General features: G+C 52.4%; 8 protein-coding genes across 8 annotated transcripts; 5 read left to right on the top strand and 3 right to left on the bottom strand.

Moving 5' to 3' along the window:
* Positions 1–185: 185 nt before the first annotated feature.
* On the bottom strand, positions 186–1,421 carry ASPSYDRAFT_55322 (glycerophosphodiester phosphodiesterase family protein; the record flags this gene model as incomplete). The annotated part of the gene is made up of 1 exon (XM_040849023.1): positions 186–1,421. One exon carries the CDS (start codon positions 1,419–1,421, stop codon positions 186–188), a length of 1,236 nt encoding a protein of 411 aa, XP_040706266.1.
* Positions 1,422–2,666: 1,245 nt separating this feature from the next.
* ASPSYDRAFT_28098 (uncharacterized protein) lies at positions 2,667–3,310 on the top strand (the record flags this gene model as incomplete). Its single annotated transcript, XM_040844474.1, has 2 exons — positions 2,667–2,922; positions 3,000–3,310. The coding sequence occupies 2 exons, from the start codon at positions 2,667–2,669 to the stop codon at positions 3,308–3,310; spliced, it is 567 nt and encodes a 188-aa protein (XP_040706267.1).
* A 571-nt stretch (positions 3,311–3,881) lies between these two features.
* On the bottom strand, positions 3,882–5,469 carry ASPSYDRAFT_145308 (CRAL-TRIO domain-containing protein; the record flags this gene model as incomplete). Its single annotated transcript, XM_040841511.1, has 4 exons — positions 3,882–4,411; positions 4,483–4,582; positions 4,633–4,674; positions 4,726–5,469. The coding sequence occupies 4 exons, from the start codon at positions 5,467–5,469 to the stop codon at positions 3,882–3,884; spliced, it is 1,416 nt and encodes a 471-aa protein (XP_040706268.1).
* A 2,817-nt stretch (positions 5,470–8,286) lies between these two features.
* On the top strand, positions 8,287–10,543 carry ASPSYDRAFT_86150 (transcription factor domain-containing protein; the record flags this gene model as incomplete). The annotated part of the gene is made up of 2 exons (XM_040851613.1): positions 8,287–8,377; positions 8,430–10,543. The coding sequence occupies 2 exons, from the start codon at positions 8,287–8,289 to the stop codon at positions 10,541–10,543; spliced, it is 2,205 nt and encodes a 734-aa protein (XP_040706269.1).
* Positions 10,544–11,233: 690 nt separating this feature from the next.
* ASPSYDRAFT_648086 (putative CTP synthase) lies at positions 11,234–13,606 on the top strand. Its single transcript, XM_040850288.1, has 9 exons — positions 11,234–11,476; positions 11,544–11,551; positions 11,611–11,780; positions 11,834–11,871; positions 11,925–11,988; positions 12,038–12,042; positions 12,102–12,114; positions 12,172–12,845; positions 12,896–13,606. Exons 1-9 carry the CDS (start codon positions 11,324–11,326, stop codon positions 13,520–13,522), a joined length of 1,752 nt encoding a protein of 583 aa, XP_040706270.1. The 5' UTR covers positions 11,234–11,323; the 3' UTR covers positions 13,523–13,606.
* Positions 13,607–13,689: 83 nt separating this feature from the next.
* Positions 13,690–15,101, bottom strand: ASPSYDRAFT_86152 (uncharacterized protein; the record flags this gene model as incomplete). Its single annotated transcript, XM_040851614.1, has 4 exons — positions 13,690–14,309; positions 14,398–14,484; positions 14,552–15,008; positions 15,066–15,101. 4 exons carry the CDS (start codon positions 15,099–15,101, stop codon positions 13,690–13,692), a joined length of 1,200 nt encoding a protein of 399 aa, XP_040706271.1.
* Positions 15,102–15,427: 326 nt separating this feature from the next.
* On the top strand, positions 15,428–16,744 carry ASPSYDRAFT_648348 (nuclear transport factor 2 family protein). The gene is made up of 2 exons (XM_040850289.1): positions 15,428–15,623; positions 15,692–16,744. The coding sequence occupies exon 2, from the start codon at positions 15,693–15,695 to the stop codon at positions 16,461–16,463; it is 771 nt and encodes a 256-aa protein (XP_040706272.1). The 5' UTR covers positions 15,428–15,623; position 15,692; the 3' UTR covers positions 16,464–16,744.
* Positions 16,745–17,624: 880 nt separating this feature from the next.
* On the top strand, positions 17,625–20,839 carry ASPSYDRAFT_28105 (uncharacterized protein; the record flags this gene model as incomplete). The annotated part of the gene is made up of 8 exons (XM_040844476.1): positions 17,625–17,840; positions 17,894–18,388; positions 18,440–19,107; positions 19,168–19,308; positions 19,808–19,910; positions 20,030–20,296; positions 20,343–20,432; positions 20,489–20,839. 8 exons carry the CDS (start codon positions 17,625–17,627, stop codon positions 20,837–20,839), a joined length of 2,331 nt encoding a protein of 776 aa, XP_040706273.1.
* Between the last annotated feature and the right edge of the window lie 14 nt (positions 20,840–20,853).

The raw sequence follows: 20,853 nt of genomic DNA on the forward strand, positions 1-20,853 counted from the left end.
GAGTGGCCACTTGGGGGAGCTTGGGGATGCGGGGGCGGGGGATTTATATAGGCCGGGGTGGTCGTGATGTCATGTGGCGAGCAAAAGGTTATTATGTATCATTATTATACAGCGATTGCTTCATTCTATATATAACATCTATTGTCTCTTATGTCTGGTGTCTGGTTCCGGGTTTGGTGGGGTGATCATTTCAGTCCCAAGCAGTTGGCGTAGTAGGACACTGTGGCGGGCCAGTCGGAGAACATGGCCTTGACACCGACCTTTTGGGCCAACGCATCGACAATGCGATACATATCGCCATCGCCCTTGATCACGTCGGCGATGGTCGAGATGTAGTATTCCTTGTCTGCAGCGGCCTGCTTGAGGGGTCCCGAGCGCTCCAGGGACCAAGTGATGAGGTCGAAGCCAGCCTTCTTCGCAGCCTTCGCGTACGACGAGGGGATGATTTCTCCACTGTCCGTGCTGTTTAGCAGAGCGAAGATGGGCGGCGCCAGGATGCGCACGCCCTGCTTGTACAACTTCTCCATGTCAGAAACGGCCGTCTGGTAGCCCTCTTCCGTGTCGACGCGTGGGTCGAGGTAGACGGCCTGCTTGCCGAAGCTGGGCTCGGCCTTGATCCAGTACAGGATGTCGTCCTCGAGGAAGGACTGCGGCCACACGCGCGAGGGGCTGATGCCGGCCTGCTTGTACTCGTCGATGAGCTGCTGGGCGTAGGCTTCCTGGGTGTAGTTGCCCTGGAAGGGCATCTTGACCTCGGGAGTCTTGAGCTCGGGGGTGAACTGCAGGCCCAGGCTCTTGGTGATTTCAATGTAGGTCTTGTGGTCGATGGTGGTAGCGCAGTTATCGTATAGTTCTGTGCGCCAGCTAGGGCCGCCGTACTGGTATTCCTCTGGGGTCGTGGCGTCGGGGTTGGACGAGTCCATCTTGGCGCAGAGCGAGAGGAATTCGTCGTGGGTGATGTCGGAGGTGCAGCATTTGGCCGTCGCCTCAGAGTCCTCTGTCGCGGGCTGGAAAGGCGTAGTGCATTTCTTCGCAAGCTCGGGGACCAGGAGGATGTTGGTGGTGGTGTGCAGGTCGCACTGCGAGTGGCGGCACACGAGCTGACGGTCGCTGGTGAATGCGACGTCGCACTCCAAGACACCAGCGCCCATGCGCGCACCGGCGTAAAGTCCCTCGCGACTGTGCTCGGGGAATTGGAGCGGGCCACCGCGGTGGGAGATGGAGAAGAAAGGCGCGTGGTGGATGGGCTTCTCGGTGCACGACTCGAGTTTCTCCTTGAGCGGGCTCTCATCCATCTGGTCGACGAGCCAGAAAGGTCGCGGGCCGACCTGGATATTGGTCACCGCAGGAGTTTGCTGCGGCTTGGAGGCCGGAGCAGCGACGGCAACGCCGGCGGCGATGAGGAGCGAGAGGGCGTGCATTGTAACCCGTTTGACTCGATCGTGGAATTGAGCACGACTGGAGAATGGCGCTGACAGCTGGGAATCATCTTCGCTATATTTATATTCTATGCCGATCGGAATCAGCAGCTCTCCATTGTCAATAACATTTCTCGCATGGTCGCGCTTGGCAGTCAAGCGCATGCAGTCAGCGCGGACGCTGATTGGGATGCGATCGTGATGGATTCCACTGTTGTGTTTGCGGAGACTGTGGGCCCAGGAACGGCCAATCCAGCGGGCATCTGTTCCCACGTTGATCCCTGCTCGAGTGGGCTGAACCTCAAGTAAGCCAGCTTTGGCCCGTCAGACGGCAATTCTTCCACGTTTTCATCTCGGCTGGACCGGAATACCGCAGTTGACAAGGATTGGGAGGAGAGAGAGGAAAACTGGAGAGCTGTCGTCCGAGTCCAGTTTCTCCAATCAAAGAGCACAATCCACGCATGCCAGGTACATGTCCAAGTTCTCTCTGCTTCCAGAATATTTTGCAGATTCCGAGACGATCCACCAGCGGAGTGAAACGTGGACATTTAGCTTGCGCTTGGGGGCTTAGAGCTACAACCGTTGCAGTCGAACTGCTGATCACACACACATCCAGGCACAATTGAAGATCAACAATGACATTTTGAGTTTGATTTGACATTTTGACATGCCGTTGGCGAAATAAGCAAGGAAATCAGTCTTCGATAACCACAATCTGGTTGACAGTCGACAAATGGAAAACGGCAGGACTGGCGTGACCATTATGGCCTTTGAGCCCCCAATCTCTTGTTCGCAAGTTGAATGGTTTCGAGAAGGGCCACTCGTGAGTCTGACAATGGCTTAAATGCCGGAATCGAAAGAGTTCTGAAGGGCCCAGACCCGATCATCAAAGGCCACTCATTAGTGAGTGCCATTTTCAGGGTCTGACTGCCGAACCTTTATGAAGCTTAATCCAATTACACTATATCGCTTTGTTCAAGGTCCCCAGTCTCTCTGTAGAGTGCAGAGTCTATAGAGACTTTGTCATTATCCCTGCCAAAATGATCTGAGCAGCGGTACATATCTCCAAACAAAAGATACCCAGGTCTAGACACTTTGTTGGACACCTAGGATGTCGAGCATATAAACCCGAAAAAGATGTCTCCATCCAAAGCTCAAACAGACACATCGTTCAACTCCCAGGCCGGTTTATCTACTACTTACATACGCACGGCGCGTACTTAGCAGAAAAAAACATACCTCACCAAAATGAGTTCCGTAGACCTCAGTTGCTCAGACCTCTGCTCGATAATTGAAGGCCATTTCTCAACCGCAGCATGCCTCTACACCTTCGAAAATAGCGGCGAGCTAGGCGAAACCGTGCACTGCGAAGAAAATCGGTTTATGCATTGGGCTATGGAGTTCGAGAAGAGTGATGCGCTAGAGACGTATTTTAGATACGATAAACCGGCCCTGGTTTGCGTCCGCATGGCGCTGCAGAACTTAGGGATTGCGCTTGCTACATGTGAGTTTTATTCTATTTCATTATATTCGATGTCCCTGGCCCCCGTTTTTGAATACTTACTAATAATTATTTCATAGTGAACAAAGTCTCGAAGAAAGGATTCAGAGGCCTTTGCAGCAGGCTGAACCCGTTCTCAAAGTCCGAGAAGGTCAGGATTAAGAGTCTTGTTGAGGATATTGTCTCTGAGAACTCCATGCTCCAATATCTGACTGGGACGGCGAAGTACAGGGCAAACTTTGCAGCAGGAATTGCAAAGGGCGCTGCGGCGGAAGTTACGGTGGAAGAAGTACCGGTACAGCCAGATGCTGCTGCAACGGGCCTTACAAAGGGATTTGGCGAAGCCATGGTGGAGGAAGTACAGCTGGGTGAGATCTGTTTGATGGAATGACTGGCTGGCGTGATTGACCTTTGCTGGGGAAAACTGCGCAGAAGTACCTTTGGCTTTATAATTACGTTGGGAGTAAAAGTTAATGATAATTTTGTTCAACAATTCGACTCGATTTGCTGCCGGTCCTTGACCCGTTGTAACCCGACAGCTCGTTCGCTGTCCGTGAGTATGAGATGCTCCGTACTTCCGACCATTGTAGGAACCACTCAGAACCTGTAGCTAGGCAGGTCTCCTTGCCAGGTGGAAATACAGTACCAGAGGACGTCGAAGAAGAATTAAAGCGAGTACAAGGACTAGGATTCAAGACAAGAAAAGCCAGTGAAGCTACCACAGACGACAGGAGTCCCACAAATGCTCAATGAAGGCGCTTATCGTGACATTATTTGATAAGGTTTATACAGATGCATTCACATGTGTAGGTTAGGGCCCTTCTTGCTTTCCACAGACTCTTTGTCGGTTGAGAAGAATCGTCCTTGCACCGTAAGTTGAAAGAAGAATAAGAAAATTCATTGGGAATCATAACAACCTAAACCGTCCGTGTATATCTAAAAAAGCAAAACCAACAGAACACCTATGCACTTGCAACCTTGACCTCCGTCCTCTCAACATGCTCAATGTCCAACGCCTTCATCTCCGTAATAGGCGGAATAGACTCCTCAGTAGGATAAAAGTCCACCTTACCACCAGACTGGATAACATTCGTGCGGTCCAGCGTATTCCGGCCACGGGTGTAAGGGTCAATCTTCCAATAATTCGCACGCAGCCGTTCAATCTGCTCCTCGCGCTGTTTCTGGAGGGCCTTCTCTTCATCCTTATTCTTCTCACCACCGGCCTTGATCCATTGGGACGTCGACTGGAGCAGTTCCTCGCCGATCTTCAGGCGCTCGGCCTGCAGGGCGTCCCTGGTGGCTGTGTCTTCCATTAGAGCGTTCTCGCCCTCGGCCGGCTCGACGTATTTGTAGGTCCAGTCTTCGGTGCCGCCCATTTCCTTGGGGAGCTTGTCCATGTCGATGAATTTGCCGAGGTCTTTGGCGCTGTATGTGAAGTGGACTTTTGAGACGATTACGGGGTCCATCCAGCCTTTGATGACTTTCCAGATTCCTGAATTGGTTGGTCAGTTTGATGCTGCAAGGTTGGAGTTGCGGTATTACGAATGAATGAGGTAGACGTACCGGAGAAGACCCAGGGGGCGTTGTGGATGAGCATGTTTCCGAGGGACTCGGGGTAGTTGTCTTGGAAGCATTCGATGATGAATTTGACGGGAGCGTATTCCTGGTATAATTAGTGTTGCTCGTGGGTATGTTGGGCTGGAAGATACGCACCATGTTGGACAGACTGAACCCGGACAAATCAAAGACGATGGTCTGAAAGACAGTTAGAAGGGGTTATGGTAACTGTGCTTGAATAAAACGTACCACTGTGTCAACCGGAGGCACAAGCAACAACCGGGTAGACTCAATAATGTGGAGGATAAACCGGTTGATGACCTCGGTGCTTTGCGCGGAAGGCTTGTGCAGCTTCACGCGCACATAACCAAGAGGACGGCCCTGCTTGTCATGGCCGTGCTGGTAGCACTTGCCCATGCGCATCTGGGAAAGGAAGCCCTCAGCCTCCTTGGCCTCGTGGGGCTTGGACTTATCCTTGGTCTCCTTCAGAGCCTGCAGCTCAGAGTTCAACAGGACCTTCTCTTCGACCTGGACCTGCTTCATCCGCCACAGCATCGACCGCAGCATCATGTTGAAAGACTTGGCAACGTCGAACTTGCGCGCACGGAGGAAACGCAGCAGCAGCCCGTCTGGGTTGTCGTTCTTGGCCGTGCTCATCAAGCCTTCGCGCAGCTCCTCGGCGGTCGTGTCATTCAGAATATCCTTGATGGATTTGATCTCGGCGGTGGTCAAGCCAGTTTCTTTGAGGATCTGGGATAGGTGCGCGGTGAAGGCACTCTTCCCATTCGCTGAGACCAGGGTGTCGGTTCTGGCCAAAGTCGAAGGCGGCTTTCCGGTGTCGCCGCTCTGGATTTCAGTGGGCTGGTCGGGGGCGCCCAGTGAAGCAGCATCCAGCAGGACGAGAACGACATTCCACATCTGCTGGAGCTTCGCTTCCTGTTCCTCGGACAGGTTTCCCAGCCAGCCAGGAGGTGTGTGTCCGACGTAAGCCATTGTGCGAAGATAGTATTGAAGGTGGAAAAAAGGGTATATGGAAAGTGCAATGAGAGAAAGGAATTGAGAAGAAAAAGAGTAGTGGAGGACTCAACGTCGAGAAGGCTGGGCGAGGGGGGTCGATTTAACCTCAACTCCAAGCTGACAAGACCTCTGCCCCTCGCTGCAGAGCCAAAGCATATGAATTCGAGTCCCCGGCCAGGATCGACGAACCTCGGATCTCCGACGGCACACAAGGGCAGTCGAGATGGAAATCCAAGAGTCACTTGCGGCTTGCCTCAGGGGGCCTGAGTCGATGGGCCGCAAGACTGCGCTAAGTCAAATGGCGTTCTGCAGTCCTCCAGTCGCCGTCCTGCTTGTCCACCCACCCCCTTGCACATCTTTCCCCAGAGCCCAATTTCGCTCCCTCCCCGTAACGCTCGAGCCAAATTGCACCAAAGTCAAGTGGCGAACGGGACGGGGCTGGACGTCAATCTGGGGCAGACTCAACCAGAACGGCGGGGCATTGTGATTCTCGTGTGTTTCCCTCATCCTGTTTCTGTTCCTTGGTCTGGCTCTGAGGTCACACATTGTTTCGCTGATGATTTGCAGGATCCCACAGCGAAAATGCGATAAGTGACGATGGCGTGCAGACTGCAGAGAGCCCACCAGTGACAGCTCCGGCTGCTCGCGACTCTTTCCCGATTGAATCGCCCCGACCAGATTCCCAACGGCCTCCACCCCCCATCTCTCCATCCCTCCCCGGGCCGACTAGAGCAAGCGACTAGACAAGTCTGGGGACATCGTGCACCCGGTTGACGTTGGCCTGTCATCATAATCCCTGCCAGGCTAGCCGGATAGGTCGATGTCAGAAACTGAGGACCGTCTCAGTCGCTCGCGATTTTCGCCAAATCGATCTCAGTTCTCAATATTGGTCCAGATCCACACCCCAGACTTCAACCTCGGTGCCAGTCCCAACACGTGCAGCCAGCGCACTGAGCACCCAGTGAACCGCCGCCTAGTATGGTTCGCTGTTGGCGGGGATCTCTTACCAGAAGATGGTTGTTTCAGGTTCCCATCCATGTCTACTACGTATACTCAGCAAACAATCATGCGAACGCACCTGCTGTCGCATCCCTCACAGTCCAAATTCGAACAACTTCGCGAGAAGTGGACGCACATGAAATACGCACCAACGTCCAGGGCCAGCCCTGAAACCGATCGACAGAGACTCAACTGCTAATCTCCTCCGCAAATGTGGCAAAGTGCGTGGGTAGAGATGCTCTGTATTGCTGGAAACACCAATCCAATCCGAGAGCCAACAATCGGGACACCGCGAGGATGGATCCATCATCCATGTTGATCGGCGTCTTGATTGACTTATTTAGTAGTTACCGGGCCCCAGACTCATGCACATGCGGGGGAGGGCACAAGCGCCCGCTAGGTCGAGTGGACTACTGTACGACTACGGCGTGCTTCCTCGAGGATCGATGTGCATGGTCGCCTTCAAGATGAACCTTATGTAATGCGGTGGACGACCTTATCTATGATGTCTTTGGTTGGTTTGGCTACACCTGGCGAGCGGATTGCATCATAAGGCTTGACGGCAGATTGCGCATGCCCGGATCCACCCCACAGGGCGCTCTAACGACGGGACCTGGAGAGGAATATTTCCTAAAAAGTGAAAAGTAGCGATCTGAATAATAAATATCCGATAATTGGGGGTACACAGTGTACGGTGTACATGTTGGACGAGGAAGCCTCAGATACACCTGCCAGTACATACAAGCGAGAATATCGAACCGCCATTGTGGTAACAAGGTATGCGGTGCTGGTAAAGTGCTGCTCGGCAATACCCCATCTCGCATCTGGCTTGACGTTTTCTTCTTTCGCCCACATTTGGCTGTTCTCGAGACCCGGTCCTGGCTGGGTATGCTCAAAGTAATTCCCCAAACAAACCTGCCTTCTACTAGCCAACCCCCCCGTGCCTCCCGCGTGCCTCCCCCACGTCTACACTCGCAACAAGACGAGAATAGTCGGGACCACTGAGCAACAGATCACACCGCTAGGATCAACGACCGAACAGGGTTAGCACCAGGGCAAAAAACGCGAAAAAGACAAGAAATCGGCGAGCCATCACTGTCGTAGGATATGGCTTAGACAGATTCCAGCAGTCGGGAACTTTCTGCACTGCACCGTCCCGCTCTTCTGGTAATGAGCTGGCTGATGCCCTAGGATACACAAAAGCTAGCGCGTCTTGACTCCCTCGTACTGGATTTTACATGGGTTACGAGACTAGCGGAGATAGTTTGATTTGACGAGGCAATCTGTAGGATTAAGACTCCAGCACCCGTCCCGATTGAAAGAGACAGCCGATGTATAGGCGCGGAAGTGATTGAAAGATTGACCATCTCATTCCGGTAGGCTACGTATATGAAGCTCGGGTGAAACTTTGTAGGCTAGAGGGCTTGAAGAAAAGGCCTGTTGCAGCTTTGGCGGCTGTTAATGGTTCCAGGCTTCTATCTCGCTGTAGTCAAACGAAGAGATGGGCAGGTCACGGTATAGAACATTGCTTTTACGGGTTCATAAATGGGAGAGCCACTTGCATAGGTCTGTCTGATGCTGAGTTGGTAGAATGCAACGCGAGCCGGAGGCGAAGGCAGTTGGATCGACGGCAGGCCGGAAATACTCCGCCTCCGACGGTTTAATCGTTCGCCTTCAATTTCATTCGTCACCATCCCTGACTGTAACTAGATCAAATCTCAAGAATGCCAATCGAACAATGCAACGCTTCCACATGAGATCATACTAGCAGCAGTGGTTGCTAGTCCTGTCGGGATGGTCAGAAAGGCAACGCGCGACTACAGTTGTCCGCGGTGTTCCCGCAGTTTCGCCCGCCTGGAACATCTGCAGCGCCACGAACGATCGCGTAATTCCCCAGTTCCTTTTACCGGGATGATCAACTTGCTCATTCTGATTAGATACCAAAGAGAAACCGTTTGGCTGCGAGAGATGTGCAAAGTCTTTCACGCGCAAGGATTTGCTGGTTCGTCATGAGCGCCTCGCCCACAGCTCGTCTCCGGCAGCTCAGACCCCAGACCAAACCCCCACAGCGTCTACGCAACAGGTCTTTGACGGCCTCAACGTGTTGGCATCTGCTGTGACCGATCATCCGTTTCCTGCAACACCGGGGACCGATCAACATCTATTACCCGCGACACATGGAACATTTCCAACAGCACCAGCGACCGAGCCCACTCCGTTCGGTGAGTCTTTCGCTTACGAAGGCGACGATTTTACATCGTTTCTAGATAGTATCCCGCTACCTAGCCACCCGTACTCGCCAACCTACCAACCATTGCCGTTGTTCCCCCCACTGCAGTTTGACTCTGGGGCTGAATATCCATCGACCTTTGGGCAGGATAATGCTGCAACACCAGTGCTTCCTCGCCATGGAACACAGCTACCGTCGTTGCAACCGGAGGAATCGCAACCGCCTTATCGAGCGCGTCCACCCAAGGTTCCAGTTGCGGTAACGACACAGTGTCGCGACCGAATTGTCAGCGAACTACGTGACTACGCGAATGTGGTTTCAGATCTCACTATTCCGTCACGGCATGCTCTTTCGCGCTGCCTCACGGGATATGTCAATGGATATCACGACCATTATCCGTTCTTGCATATCCCGACGTTTAATATTGAGGCGAGTCCGCTGCATTTTATCCTATCCATGGCTTCACTGGGTGCCCAATACTGCAGAGAACATGACACCAGTATCAGCCTTTTCTACCTTGCCAAATCTGTAACTTTGGAGCACATACGCCGGGATCTCCAATGGAACGGTGCTGGCAATCGTGGTACTGGAGTAGCCTCGTCCGACAGTCAAAATCATGATATCCTGGAAACTGTTCAGTCACTACTTATGCTGACATCGGTCTCTTCCTGGTTTGAACATTACCCGCCTCATTACGAGGCTCTCTATCTGCGAAGTTTGATGGAGACATTACTTCGAAAGCATGGCTTAAATGAGCTCCCACGCCAGGATGGTTCGTGGGAGAGTTGGATTCGGAACGAAAGCGCGAAGAGAACAAAGTTAATCGTGTTTTGCTTCTTTGGCATCCATACAATTGTATTTGACATCCCATCCCTGATCCTAACCGAAGAGATCACTCTCGATCTGCCTTGCACAGAGAAAGAATGGACGGCTGCTACTGCCAGCCAGTGGATGGAATGTAGGCAGCAGAGTCCCCAAAGCCTTAGACTACAGGATGCCCTGAACTCGTTGTTCACCCGCAGCCCCAGCGCGGGTGGACAGTTGGAAAGCTTCACCTCTCTTGGCGGCTACGTCCTGATCCACGCTATCATTCAGATTACCTGGCTTACTCAAAAGGCGTGCCGCATTCCAATGAGCAGCAGCAGCAGCTCTTTATCACCGGCCCAGATAACTCCCTTGGAACAAGCACTGGAGAACTGGTGCCAATGTTGGGAACGCAACCAGGAGTCCTCTATAGACCCGTTCAACCCTCACGGCCCGATCTCATTTACATCCACAGCCCTACTGCGATTGGCATACATCCGCCTCAACGCTGATTTCAGTTCCGCACGGCGCCTCCAAACATGGAACCCAGACGAAATCGCAAGATCCCTTCGACAAAACCTCTCGGTCCAGCGCAGTGACAGGCTAACCCGCGCTGCCCTGCATTGTGCCCACGCACTAAGCACCCCCATAAAGCTCGGTATCAATTACGTTGCCCGCACACTAGTCGTCTCCTGGTCCAACCAATACGCTCTGTGCTCACTCGAATGCGCCATTCTTCTAGCGAAATGGCTCGAAACCGCTACCCTGCCAGATCCCCAGCCGAAACTAACCGAGCAAGAAACAAAACTTCTTGAATTCGTCATTGAAATGGTTATGGAGGCTCAGCATGGAGTCTCGCGGTCGTGGCTTTTGGAAAATAATACGCGGTTGAGTGCGGTTGTAACCAGGCTTTGGGCTCGCTTGTTTACAGCTGATTATATTTATGAACTTGTCAACTTAATTGGCCGGTCGTTGAACCGCTATGCGGACCTTTTAGAAGGCATTGATGTTCCTTGAGCACCGATCATGCATAACCTTGAACACGATGAGTTCGATGAACAGATTGGTTCCGTATCCGAGACTAATTCGCGCACCAAAACCATTGGGAGAAAGCAAAACGGTGCTTCGCTCGGACCTGTCTGGTTATCGTCGTCACTGATTAGCCCGAGTCGGAACTCGCGCCAGTCAGACTCGTTATATCACGCTCTATGATGACTTCAGACGACAAATCTAGCTTCGACCCGCCAAAAGCATGCACTTCAACACGACGACAGCTCTTCCGGGGGCCATTGATGAAAGGACCCATACCTGTATAATGCCATGATGATATGCGGAATGAAATATGATTCCATTTTGGATGGTTATGTGTATTTAAAATAAGATACCTGGTAAATAGACCCTCAATAACCGGTGACTTGTAGGGAAAGGATACACTGCCCTGAGTCTGATATCGTAATGTCATCAAGTCATAGATATCTAATTAGTAATCTGCTGTGGTTGTTAAAACGGCAGCCTCAAGCCTATACACGAAATGTTTGCTCAATGTACTTGTGGATGGAGATGCAACGTCAAGATAGGGATCCTAAAAAGGAAGGCAGGCAAAACACGTGAAACATTACAGCCTGAGGCAGCAAGCATACCCAAAGCGGGACAGCCCACCCCACATTTTCTGCCGCATATTTTCCAGGCGGTGAACGAATTTTGGTTATCGGTATCGTGTATCGATTTTTTTTGAACCTTCTACTACCTCCCTGGTATTCGCCAGGAAGGCCGCCATTGAGACCCTTATTCGCCAAGATGAAGTATGTCCTCGTTTCCGGTGGTGTTATCTCCGGTGTCGGAAAGGGTATTATCGCAAGCAGCACCGGTTTGCTCTTGAAAACTGCTGGCTTGTCGGTCTCGAGCATCAAGATCGATCCTTACTTGAACCCAGATGCCGGTCTTATGAACGTTAGTCTCGGCCCACCCCGTCTCCCACTATTTACCGTCCATGTGTCTCTAACTAATGTGTTTATAGCCTCTGGAGTATGATCCCCCGCCATTGCTCACTCCCTGCCCACCGCATACACTGACCCATTCGACAGGCACGGAGAATGCTTCGTCTTGGACGATGGAGGTGAAGCCGATTTGGATCTAGGAAACTACGAGCGCTATCTTGGGGTTACACTCGGCAGAGACAACAACATCACAACGGGCAAAATCTACCAACATGTGATTGACAAGGAGCGCCGGGGTGACTACTTGGGAAAGACGGGTACGGTCATGCTTTGGCCTTGTGTGTATGGACTATGGGGCTGACCTGGCTAGTTCAAATTGTGCCACACCTCACCAACGAAATTCAAAACGTCAGTATTGTGTCCGTTCATGTTCCAGGACTTTGGTTAACGGTTGTCGATAGTGGGTTGAAAGGGTTGCTAGAGTTCCCATCGATGAGTCCGGACGGGAACCAGACGTTTGTATTAGTATGTTTCTCCTCTGTGAAAATCTGGATTTTATACTAACCTTCCATAGTCGAGGTAAGCGGACTGCCGAAGCTATAGTATGCTTGGGCTAACTATGACCTTTTTGTGTGCAGTTGGGAGGGACTGGTAAGTAGACCATCTACGCGTCAATTGCTGAAATTTGCTGATCATTTTCGTGTGTAGTTGGAGATATCGAAAGTGCCCCATTCGTTGAGGCTATGAGCCAGCTTCAACGACGCGTCGGAAAGGCAAACTTCCTCCAGATCCATGTCAGTTACGTGCCACTGATTGGATCGGAGCAAAAAACCAAGCCTACTCAACGCGCCATCAGCGATGTTCGCAGTGGTGGCCTCAGACCTGATCTGATCGCCTGCCGCTGTGAGACCCCACTGGAGGAATCGACTATCCGCAAGATTGCCAATACTTGCCAAGTGGAGCGGGGCCAGGTAGTTGGCGTCCACAACGTGTCGTCAACTTACCAGGTACCCATCCTCCTGGAAACGCAAGGGTTCTTGAACACGATCAAGGAGCTACTTGAGATCGACACCGTCCGCATTGACGGCAAATACGAGGAGCAGGGCAAGATCATGTGGCAGAAATGGCACGGTCTCGCCATGAGCCAAGACCATGTCTTTGACACTGTCTCGATTGTGTTGGTTGGTAAGTATACGAGTCTACACGACTCGTATCTGAGTGTAACAAAGGCACTGGAGCACGCCGCCATGCATTGCCAGAAGAAACTCAATCTGGTTTGGGTAGAGGCGTCCCACTTGGAGGATGGCCACCAACAAGAAAACCCCGCCGAATACTACAAGGCTTGGCACGCTGTCTCCACAGCGGACGGCATTCTCATCCCGGTATGTTTCATTCCACTCTCATCGCAATTTTTGCCCTAACATTAGAGTAGGGTGGTTTCGGTCAGCGCGGTACCGAAGGTATGGTTAAGTGTGCCGAATGGGCCCGTACAAAGAATGTCCCCTTCCTTGGCATCTGCCTCGGGTTGCAAGTAGCTGTGATTGAGTACGCTCGTAACATCTGCAATATGAAACAAGCCGACAGCGCAGAGTTCAATGAAGACTGTGATCAGCCTGCCATCGTCTACATGCCGGAAATCGACAAGTCCAAGATGGGAGGTACAATGCGGCTTGGTAAGCGGCCCACGCTCTTCCAGGAGGGCACAGAGTGGTCCAAGTTCCGCAAGCTATACGGCAACAAGCAAGAGATCTGGGAGCGCCACCGTCACCGCTACGAAGTGAACCCAGAACTGGTAGAAAGCCTGGAGAGCGCCGGACTTTCGTTCATTGGAAAAGACGAGTCCGGCAAGCGGATGGAAGTCATCGAGCTCAAGGACCACCGATGGTACGTCGGTGTTCAATTCCACCCGGAATACCTGAGCCGTGTTATTACGCCCAGCAAGAGTTTCCTCGGATTCTTTGCGGCGGCTGCGGGATGCCTAGATGAGATCACCGAAACCTTTCAGGGAGCCCATGACCTCAGCCATCTGGAGGTCCGACCCAAGGTGAATTCGGTTTAGCGAGTAATGTAGATATTTGTGTTTGCGTTTTTGCTATGGTAGACCGTTTTGTCATGAAAGAATTTGACCAAAATATATGAATCTATGAATATGATATTATGCAAATAACGTGCCATGACCCTGTTCTAGATTGGTTCTCCTGTTTGATGGATCTATAACAAACCAGCTCACCGAACCGAAAACTCCCTCGTAACAAGCACCCCTTTTCTCCCGCCAACAATCCCTCTGCGACTATCGCTAGAATTATCCGTGCCAGCATCTTCATCCCCGTCCAAGACCTCGTTCCCCCCTCTACTCTCCATTGTCTCCATCCCAAACGCCTCCACAGTCGACTCACACCCCCGACTCCGACGCCTACTAGCACCAACATCCCCATCCCCATGTCCATCCCCATCTCCATGCCCGTGCACCCCATTATTGCCAAAAAAATCCCCCTGCCCACCACCGACATACTCCCGACCCAGGTTATACCCTGGATACCGATTCTTATTATACTTCGACCTCGACCTATAACGATAAGAATGCGAGCCGAGCCCAGACCCCTGCTTGACGACAAACAGACGCAGCGAGGGCAGACACGCGGTCACGATAGCGGACGAGTTCTCGAGCATGCTGTACAACTGGAACTTGATGGGGTCGACGTTGCCGCTGTCTGGGTTTGCGATGACCAGCCGCAGCACGGCGAATAGGATTGGGATTAGCGGCAGGGAGAAGATTGCGGCCAGGATGTATTTCTTTCGCGGGGGGATTTGGAGTGTGCGTAGGAGGGGGAAGGGAATTAACATTACTAGATAGACAGTGGATTGTTAGTCTGGGTTAAATAAACCACCAGGTGGGGATTCCAGGAGCAAAAGGGGAGAAGGGGGAAAAGTTACTTAGTATGTCGCCGGCGATATCAGTGCCGACGGTGAACTTGAAGACGAGATTGGAGTAGTAGACGTCTCGCGCGGAGCTGCATTTTCCTATATATTTCTGTCAACCTATCTTTCCTTATTATTAACCTGGCTGATTGATTGATTGCTTGCTTACCCAGGGTAAAGAAATTCCGAATCGGATCACACGCCAGATTCTGCAGGACAACGAGAGTCACCCACGTCGAAGCCGTAACAGCACACATAGTCCACCAAAAGATCTTCATCGGCGAGCGCACAGAGTCAAACAGGCGCCAGAAGAACGAGAGCAGCGAGAACTTGACCGTCCACAGGGTCGTCCAGAGCAAGAAGTCGACGGCGAACTGCAGCCGCAGGAAGAGCGAGGCGCGGTCCATGAACGCGGCGTCCATTGTCTGCGTCGTGTAGTCGAAGGTCTGCACCTCGTACATGGGCGGGATGGCTATCTGGTAGACGATTGCGGTGGCGAGGTGGCAGACGATGGCGAGGAAGATCCAGTAGTCGTTGATGAAGAATCGGCCGCTGTAGCTGTATTGGACGTGGGTGCGGATGGCGACGAAGATTATTGATAGGATGATCCCGATCCACATCAGGACCTTAAAATGAGGTTAGCTAGTACAAAGTACTAGTATTGGATGTCAAGGGGAGCATACCGAGAGTCCCTGCTGGGAGATGTATGGCGAGGCCATGGTGGTTTACCTCATGCAAAGCGAGAACTGGCGCAGGGAGTTGGCCATGGCTTTGGGCAGCATCTGATATAAAAGAGGCCAGGAGTTTGCAATGGGTGTCGTGGTGCATGAATCATGAATCATGAACATCGAGCATTGGGCGTTGATTCGATCAGTTGGCAGGCTCTTAGGGTTTCATCTTCTGGCCCGGCCGGATCGCCAGCACGATCGCCAGCACGAGGAGCGAGACTGCGCCAACCAGGACGGGCGGCACGGCACGATCTGACAGATCACTTTGTATAGATAAAATAGCCCCAGCAGCGGCAATCCCGAACGGCCCACGACGCCGCGGAGTGGGCTGTGCAGCTGTCATATTGGCGGCACGCAGCACTAGTCGCCCGCTAACTGCTGGGCTTCATCTATACAGCCCTATCCCCAACACCGATTGGGCCGCCTTTCCTTTCGTCTTCCCGCCGTCAATTTTGCCAGAGCCCAACCCTGGATCCGTCGGACCGCGAAGGAACAGGCCCGGCCGAGTCTCCAGTACATAACCCAAGACACTCCCAGCGCTCCAGCAAACACCCCGACCGATCTGACCTGTCATCGCACAGAATGCATCTCCTCCCCTATCCAGCCCTGCTGCTCAGCGTTTGCAGCGTCTCTCTCGCCATCCTCGCCCAGGACATCGCAATTGATGTCGATACCAACCTAGCCTCCCCACCGATCCACACCACCAGCATCGCCAGCACCATCAGTATCACCAATGCAGAGCCAACACCCCTCCATCGCCTCCCCACCCTCCTCGCACCCTCGTCCCCCTCAATCCGTACAATCGACACCACAGCCATCACCGAGTCCATCCGCACCACACTCGCCCTGTACCCTCTCGCCGTCGACGGGAAGAACTTCGCCGCACTATCCTCCATCTTCGCCGCCGACGCCGTCGCAAACTACTCCGCGCCCCTGAACGTCCTGACACCGCTGGAATCCATCCAGGACACACTCAGCGCTAGCCTCGCCTGTGTTTCGACGCAGCATAGCCTGGGAACGCAGATAATTGATGTCGTCTCGCCGATGGAGGCGCGCAGCGTGACGTACTACACGGCGTCGCATTTTGGGAGGAGCACGAAGATGGCGAAGCAGGTTGCGACGGCGCATGGGCAGTATCAGGATTTGTGGCGGAGGCAGGAGGATGGGAGTTGGAGGGTTGTTGTTAGGAATTTGGTTTATATGGTATTCTCTATCCCTTTTACTTTTTCTTTCTTTTTTTTTCTATTCTGGTGCATTGCTAACTGCAGTAGAGCGACGTTATCGGGAACCAAGAAGTATTTCGGTGTTGATACAAACAATGACCTGGGCATCATATCGCCGGCTAGAGCGTGACCGAGTATAATAGTAATTAGTATCTTCGTATGATTCTCTTTGAATCCTGCTGCCGGGTTTATATCCTCTTCTGTTCTAGACTGGCTCTAGCTCTAGGGAGATTCAGATTCCAACGGTCAGCGGTGATCCTCACGCCACTGGTGCAGAAAGTGTAATACTCTATGTATCAGCTACTTGCACTTTTGGTATAATGCTAGATAGTGTAGCCGGGGATCGTTGGTTTTAATTGGTTATTATGAAGTCAAGTGTCTTGAAGTTGGAATGCTGTCTCAGTCCGAGTCTTCGCCAATCACTAACAGTATACAACGGTATTATTTTTTCAACCAAGACCAAAGAGACATCGAAGACATGACTTGTATGAGTTGGTTTCACTCATTACTAAACTAATTGACTCATAGTTGCCGCGTCACGCGTCATCGCTCGCGATCCCAGTTATGTTTCGCACATGGTCCGCTGAGATTCTCTATCAGATGCGACTGACGAGAGTTGTCCGGCTTGCCATTGTCTGTGGTTATATGCGTTTCAAGATAGCGATGCTACGCTATTATCTTGATGAAGACGATCAGATAGTCGGGATGAAATAGGTAATCTTGCTTCTAGTCGATGACTTTCTGAATATTGTCGCAGCTAACTTCACTTTCAGAAAAACGTCAAACACGAGTTGTGAGCAAGAGCTTGGAGTATTAGGACTTCCACATTGGAGCCGAGAATTAGGGCTGTGATGCACCCCGTATTCACGGCGATAAATGCCTTTATCTCCAAGTGCTGATGCTGGGAAGTCCACCGGAAATCTCATCGGTAGTTGAAAACGACCTCGGAATAACCCCAAACGGCCGTCCAACCACATCCAGCCCTTGAGGGTCAAGCAGTTGCAGGATGCTTAATTAAAGCTTGGAGTCGGCACAGCCTAGGTCCGGTGAACGGCATTGACGCCTCTGCTCATCTACCGACCGGCATCGCGATCTCCACCGGCAGCGCCAGCAGGGCTCGGGATAGGACGAGTTTTGCACGCCAACCCCGGGCCCCCTGTTGATTCTCCAGGTCCCGATGGCAGGATGACACCCAGGACCCACAGCTGCGCAATATCCCCGCGTCGTCTCCAAGTTGTCTGTTGCTGAGCCTGGCTATAGATATGACTGGGCCCGGCCCCAGGTTCGCAGGATGTGCGACGGCACAGCAACCATGAACGACAAGATGCATACGCTGGACAAGACACAGTCCGCCTGTGTGGAGGAAGCAGGCACAAACACCATCCTCGAAACTAGTGCTCTGTCGGAGCAGCACCAGGCGTATCTCCTGCAACGCCATGGCACCCTGGACCTCGACCCAGTCCCCAGCATGGACCCGGCTGACCCGTACAACTGGCCTCAGTGGAAGGTAAATCAAAAAATAAAATCTGCAGTCGTTGAAGATCGACACTAACAAAGTAGAAAACGTTAAACCTGGCTCTCGTCGCCTTCCACGCGTGCATGGGCACCTTCACCGCAGCCGCCATCATCCCGGCCTACGAAGCCATCGCCGAAGACGTCGGCGAGTCCATCCAGCGAGTCAGCTATCTCACCTCTCTCCAGATTGCCATCCTAGGCGGCGCCCCGCTGCTCTGGAAACCGCTGTCCCACCGGTTCGGCCGTCGCCCAATCTTCCTCATGTCCCTGGTGCTCAGCTGCGTGTGTAACATTGGCTGCGCCAAAAGCCCAGACTATGCCTCCATGGCCGCCTGTCGAGCCCTGGTGTCGTTCTTCATTTCCCCTGCCATGGCCCTCGGCAGTGCTGTTGTCATGGAGACCTTCTTCAAGCACCAGCGCGCGGCGTACATGGGGGTCTGGACAGTAATGGTAACCCTGGGAGTACCGGTTGGGCCATTTATCTTTGGCTTTGTCGCGGAGAGAGTGGGATATCGCTGGATCTACTGGGTCCTGGCCATTGTACGTGCCACATACTGATCAATAGTATATGAGCCTAGACTAACAGACCAGACCAACGCATGCCAATTCATCCTGTACATCTTCTTCGGCCCCGAAACGCGATACACCGGCCCGGCCTCTTCTCCTTTCAAACGGGAATACTTGACCCTCACCCGCATCGATCCAACCCCCTTCACAGCGTCCGAATTCCTGCACCCTCTCTCCCTCTTCACCAACATCCCCGTCCTCCTCGCCGCAGTCGCCTACAGCATGGTCTTCCTCTTCGCCTCGGTCCTCAACTCCGTCGAAGTGCCCCAGCTCCTGCAGCACAAATTCGCCCTCAACGCCGAACAACTCGGCCTGCAATTCCTCGGCCTCATCATCGGCTCTCTCCTGGGCGAGCAAATGGGCGGATACATGTCGGATCTCTGGATGAGGATGCGCGCCCGCAAGCTGAAAAACAATACCAGACCACCACCCGAGTTTCGGCTCTGGCTCAGCTATTTCGGGTTCCTGGTTACTATTGCCGGCATGGTTGTGTTTCTGGTTTGTACGGAGCAGGCAGGGAGCAGCTGGGTTGTCTCGCCGGTTGTAGGGACAGGGATTGCCGCGTTTGGGAACCAGGTTGTCACCACCGTGCTCACAACTTATGCGGTTGATGCGCATCCGAGTGATGCCGGGGGTGTGGGTGTGTTTATTAATTTTGTGCGGTCGACGTGGGGGTTTATTGGGCCGTTTTGGTATGTCTCGCCCCCATTCGAACCTATATCATTTGGTAGTTCTCTAACTAACTGCGGCAGGTTCACGTCCATGTTTGAGAGCGTGGGGATTGCAAAGAGCTCTGGTGTAGTGACGGCGTTGATTATGGGTGCGAGTTTCTTCCCGACGGTGTTTTTGCATCTGCAGGGTCATCGCTTGCGACGAGTAAATGAGAAACAAGTGTATGGCTGAGATTGCTTGGATATAAGTGTGGAATACCTTTAGATATAGAAGAGGTTGACGATGTCTACCAATATTTACTATTTACTCAAACGGATAATACAACTCGTCTGAATACTGAAGGCGGTCACGAATGACAGATTACCGGCAAATAGGGTGAGGGCCCCGCCATCACCTGACGGAACCACAACACGTGTTGTCCAGTCATCTCGCAGACTCGCACATTTCTCGCTCCACTGATCGACTGACTTTCAAGTGCTGAAGATACCCACTCCATCTTCTACTTGAACAGATCCCCTTCATTCTACATCTCATTCCCCAGCCAGAATCCAAGGGAGGAACAAGAGAAAAATGTAACACAACACTGACACGAACCATTTCGGACATGGACGAAGAGACGCCTATTACCAACGACTCCACGGAGCACCGACGATGAGAACTTCAGCGAGCGCTCCCCGGAACGCATCCATTCGCGATACAAAGCTGCTTTGTTGTACCCAGGCTATGGGCTCAGAAGCCCCCAAAATTTCCCGATAATGTATCTGCTGCGTCTAGTGATGCGTCTCCTTGCTCATCCGGGCGCTCTCGAAGACTTGCCGAACTGGTAAGGGAGCGGGATGGTGGTGTTTGCGTCTTGTCGAGGAGCGGACCTTGTGACGTAGCGCATATCCTTGCGCACTATTTACTCGAACCAGAAAAGAAGAAACAATCAACCTCAGGCAGATGTGTGCCCACCATTTGGTCTGGTCTGTTCTTATTCTGGCCAGAGAACAAGCCGAAAAGTGGAAGAGTTGTATCTTCCATGACAATGGCAACGGAACCACTGGCGAGGACGGCATTTTCGATATGATATGCCTAAGACCTGACTTGCAGCGTGCGTGGGCCCAAGGCCGGTTTGCTTTACGTCCAATGAACATCTCCGATGATAAGAAAACCATGGACCTCGAATTCCACTGGATGCCGCGATATAGCCACACATATGACACAAACGTATCTATTGTTCAACAGCCTTTGTCAACAAGAAACATTGATATAGTCGACGAGTGTTCCATCTTCCGAGGATCGGGCACCCACCTGCATGTTATGGCTGGAATGCATATATCAAGCTGCACTTCAAGAGATCGGGGTGAGTGGAGGGTCGTACCTGGATAGAATAGCGCGGATGGAGGTATCCTTGGGCAGGAATACCTGGCATACAGGAACAGCTGCCGAACGAAGGGATATGATCCCGGTGAGAGAACCTTCGGGGGAAAGGGTGATTTCTGGGCCCATTTCACTCTTACCACGTCTGGTCCCGTCAGGCTACCATTGCCGAGTTTTGAATTGCTTGAAATGGCGTGGCACCTGGCCCGTGTCGTCTCCATAAGTGCATCTGGATTACTTAATGACCTAGACTTGCGCTTCGAAGGTGATGACGATGACATAAGACCCATGGCAGTACCAGATCGCGCCCTGGATTGGCTTTTGCCGCCCCAAACGCCGTCGTCAAACGCATCGAACCTTCAGTCATATCCACCAATCCATCACCTGTGAAGGCTAGGGCTGCA

The sequence above is a fragment of the Aspergillus sydowii genome (assembly GCF_001890705.1).
Source record: "Aspergillus sydowii CBS 593.65 unplaced genomic scaffold ASPSYscaffold_2, whole genome shotgun sequence".
In the NCBI taxonomy this organism is placed as follows: domain Eukaryota; kingdom Fungi; phylum Ascomycota; class Eurotiomycetes; order Eurotiales; family Aspergillaceae; genus Aspergillus; species Aspergillus sydowii.

Bases quoted from the DNA above. Each gene is read 5' to 3' on its own strand.
- ASPSYDRAFT_648086 (XM_040850288.1), top strand. From the start codon at position 11,324: ATGAAGTATGTCCTCGTTTCCGGTGGTGTTATCTCCGGTGTCGGAAAG. The intron at 11,781-11,833 runs GTACGGTCATGC...TGACCTGGCTAG, and splicing joins TGACTACTTGGGAAAGACGG to TTCAAATTGTGCCACACCTC. The intron at 12,846-12,895 runs GTATGTTTCATT...ACATTAGAGTAG, and splicing joins CGGACGGCATTCTCATCCCG to GGTGGTTTCGGTCAGCGCGG.
- ASPSYDRAFT_648348 (XM_040850289.1), top strand. From the start codon at position 15,693: ATGCATCTCCTCCCCTATCCAGCCCTGCTGCTCAGCGTTTGCAGCGTC.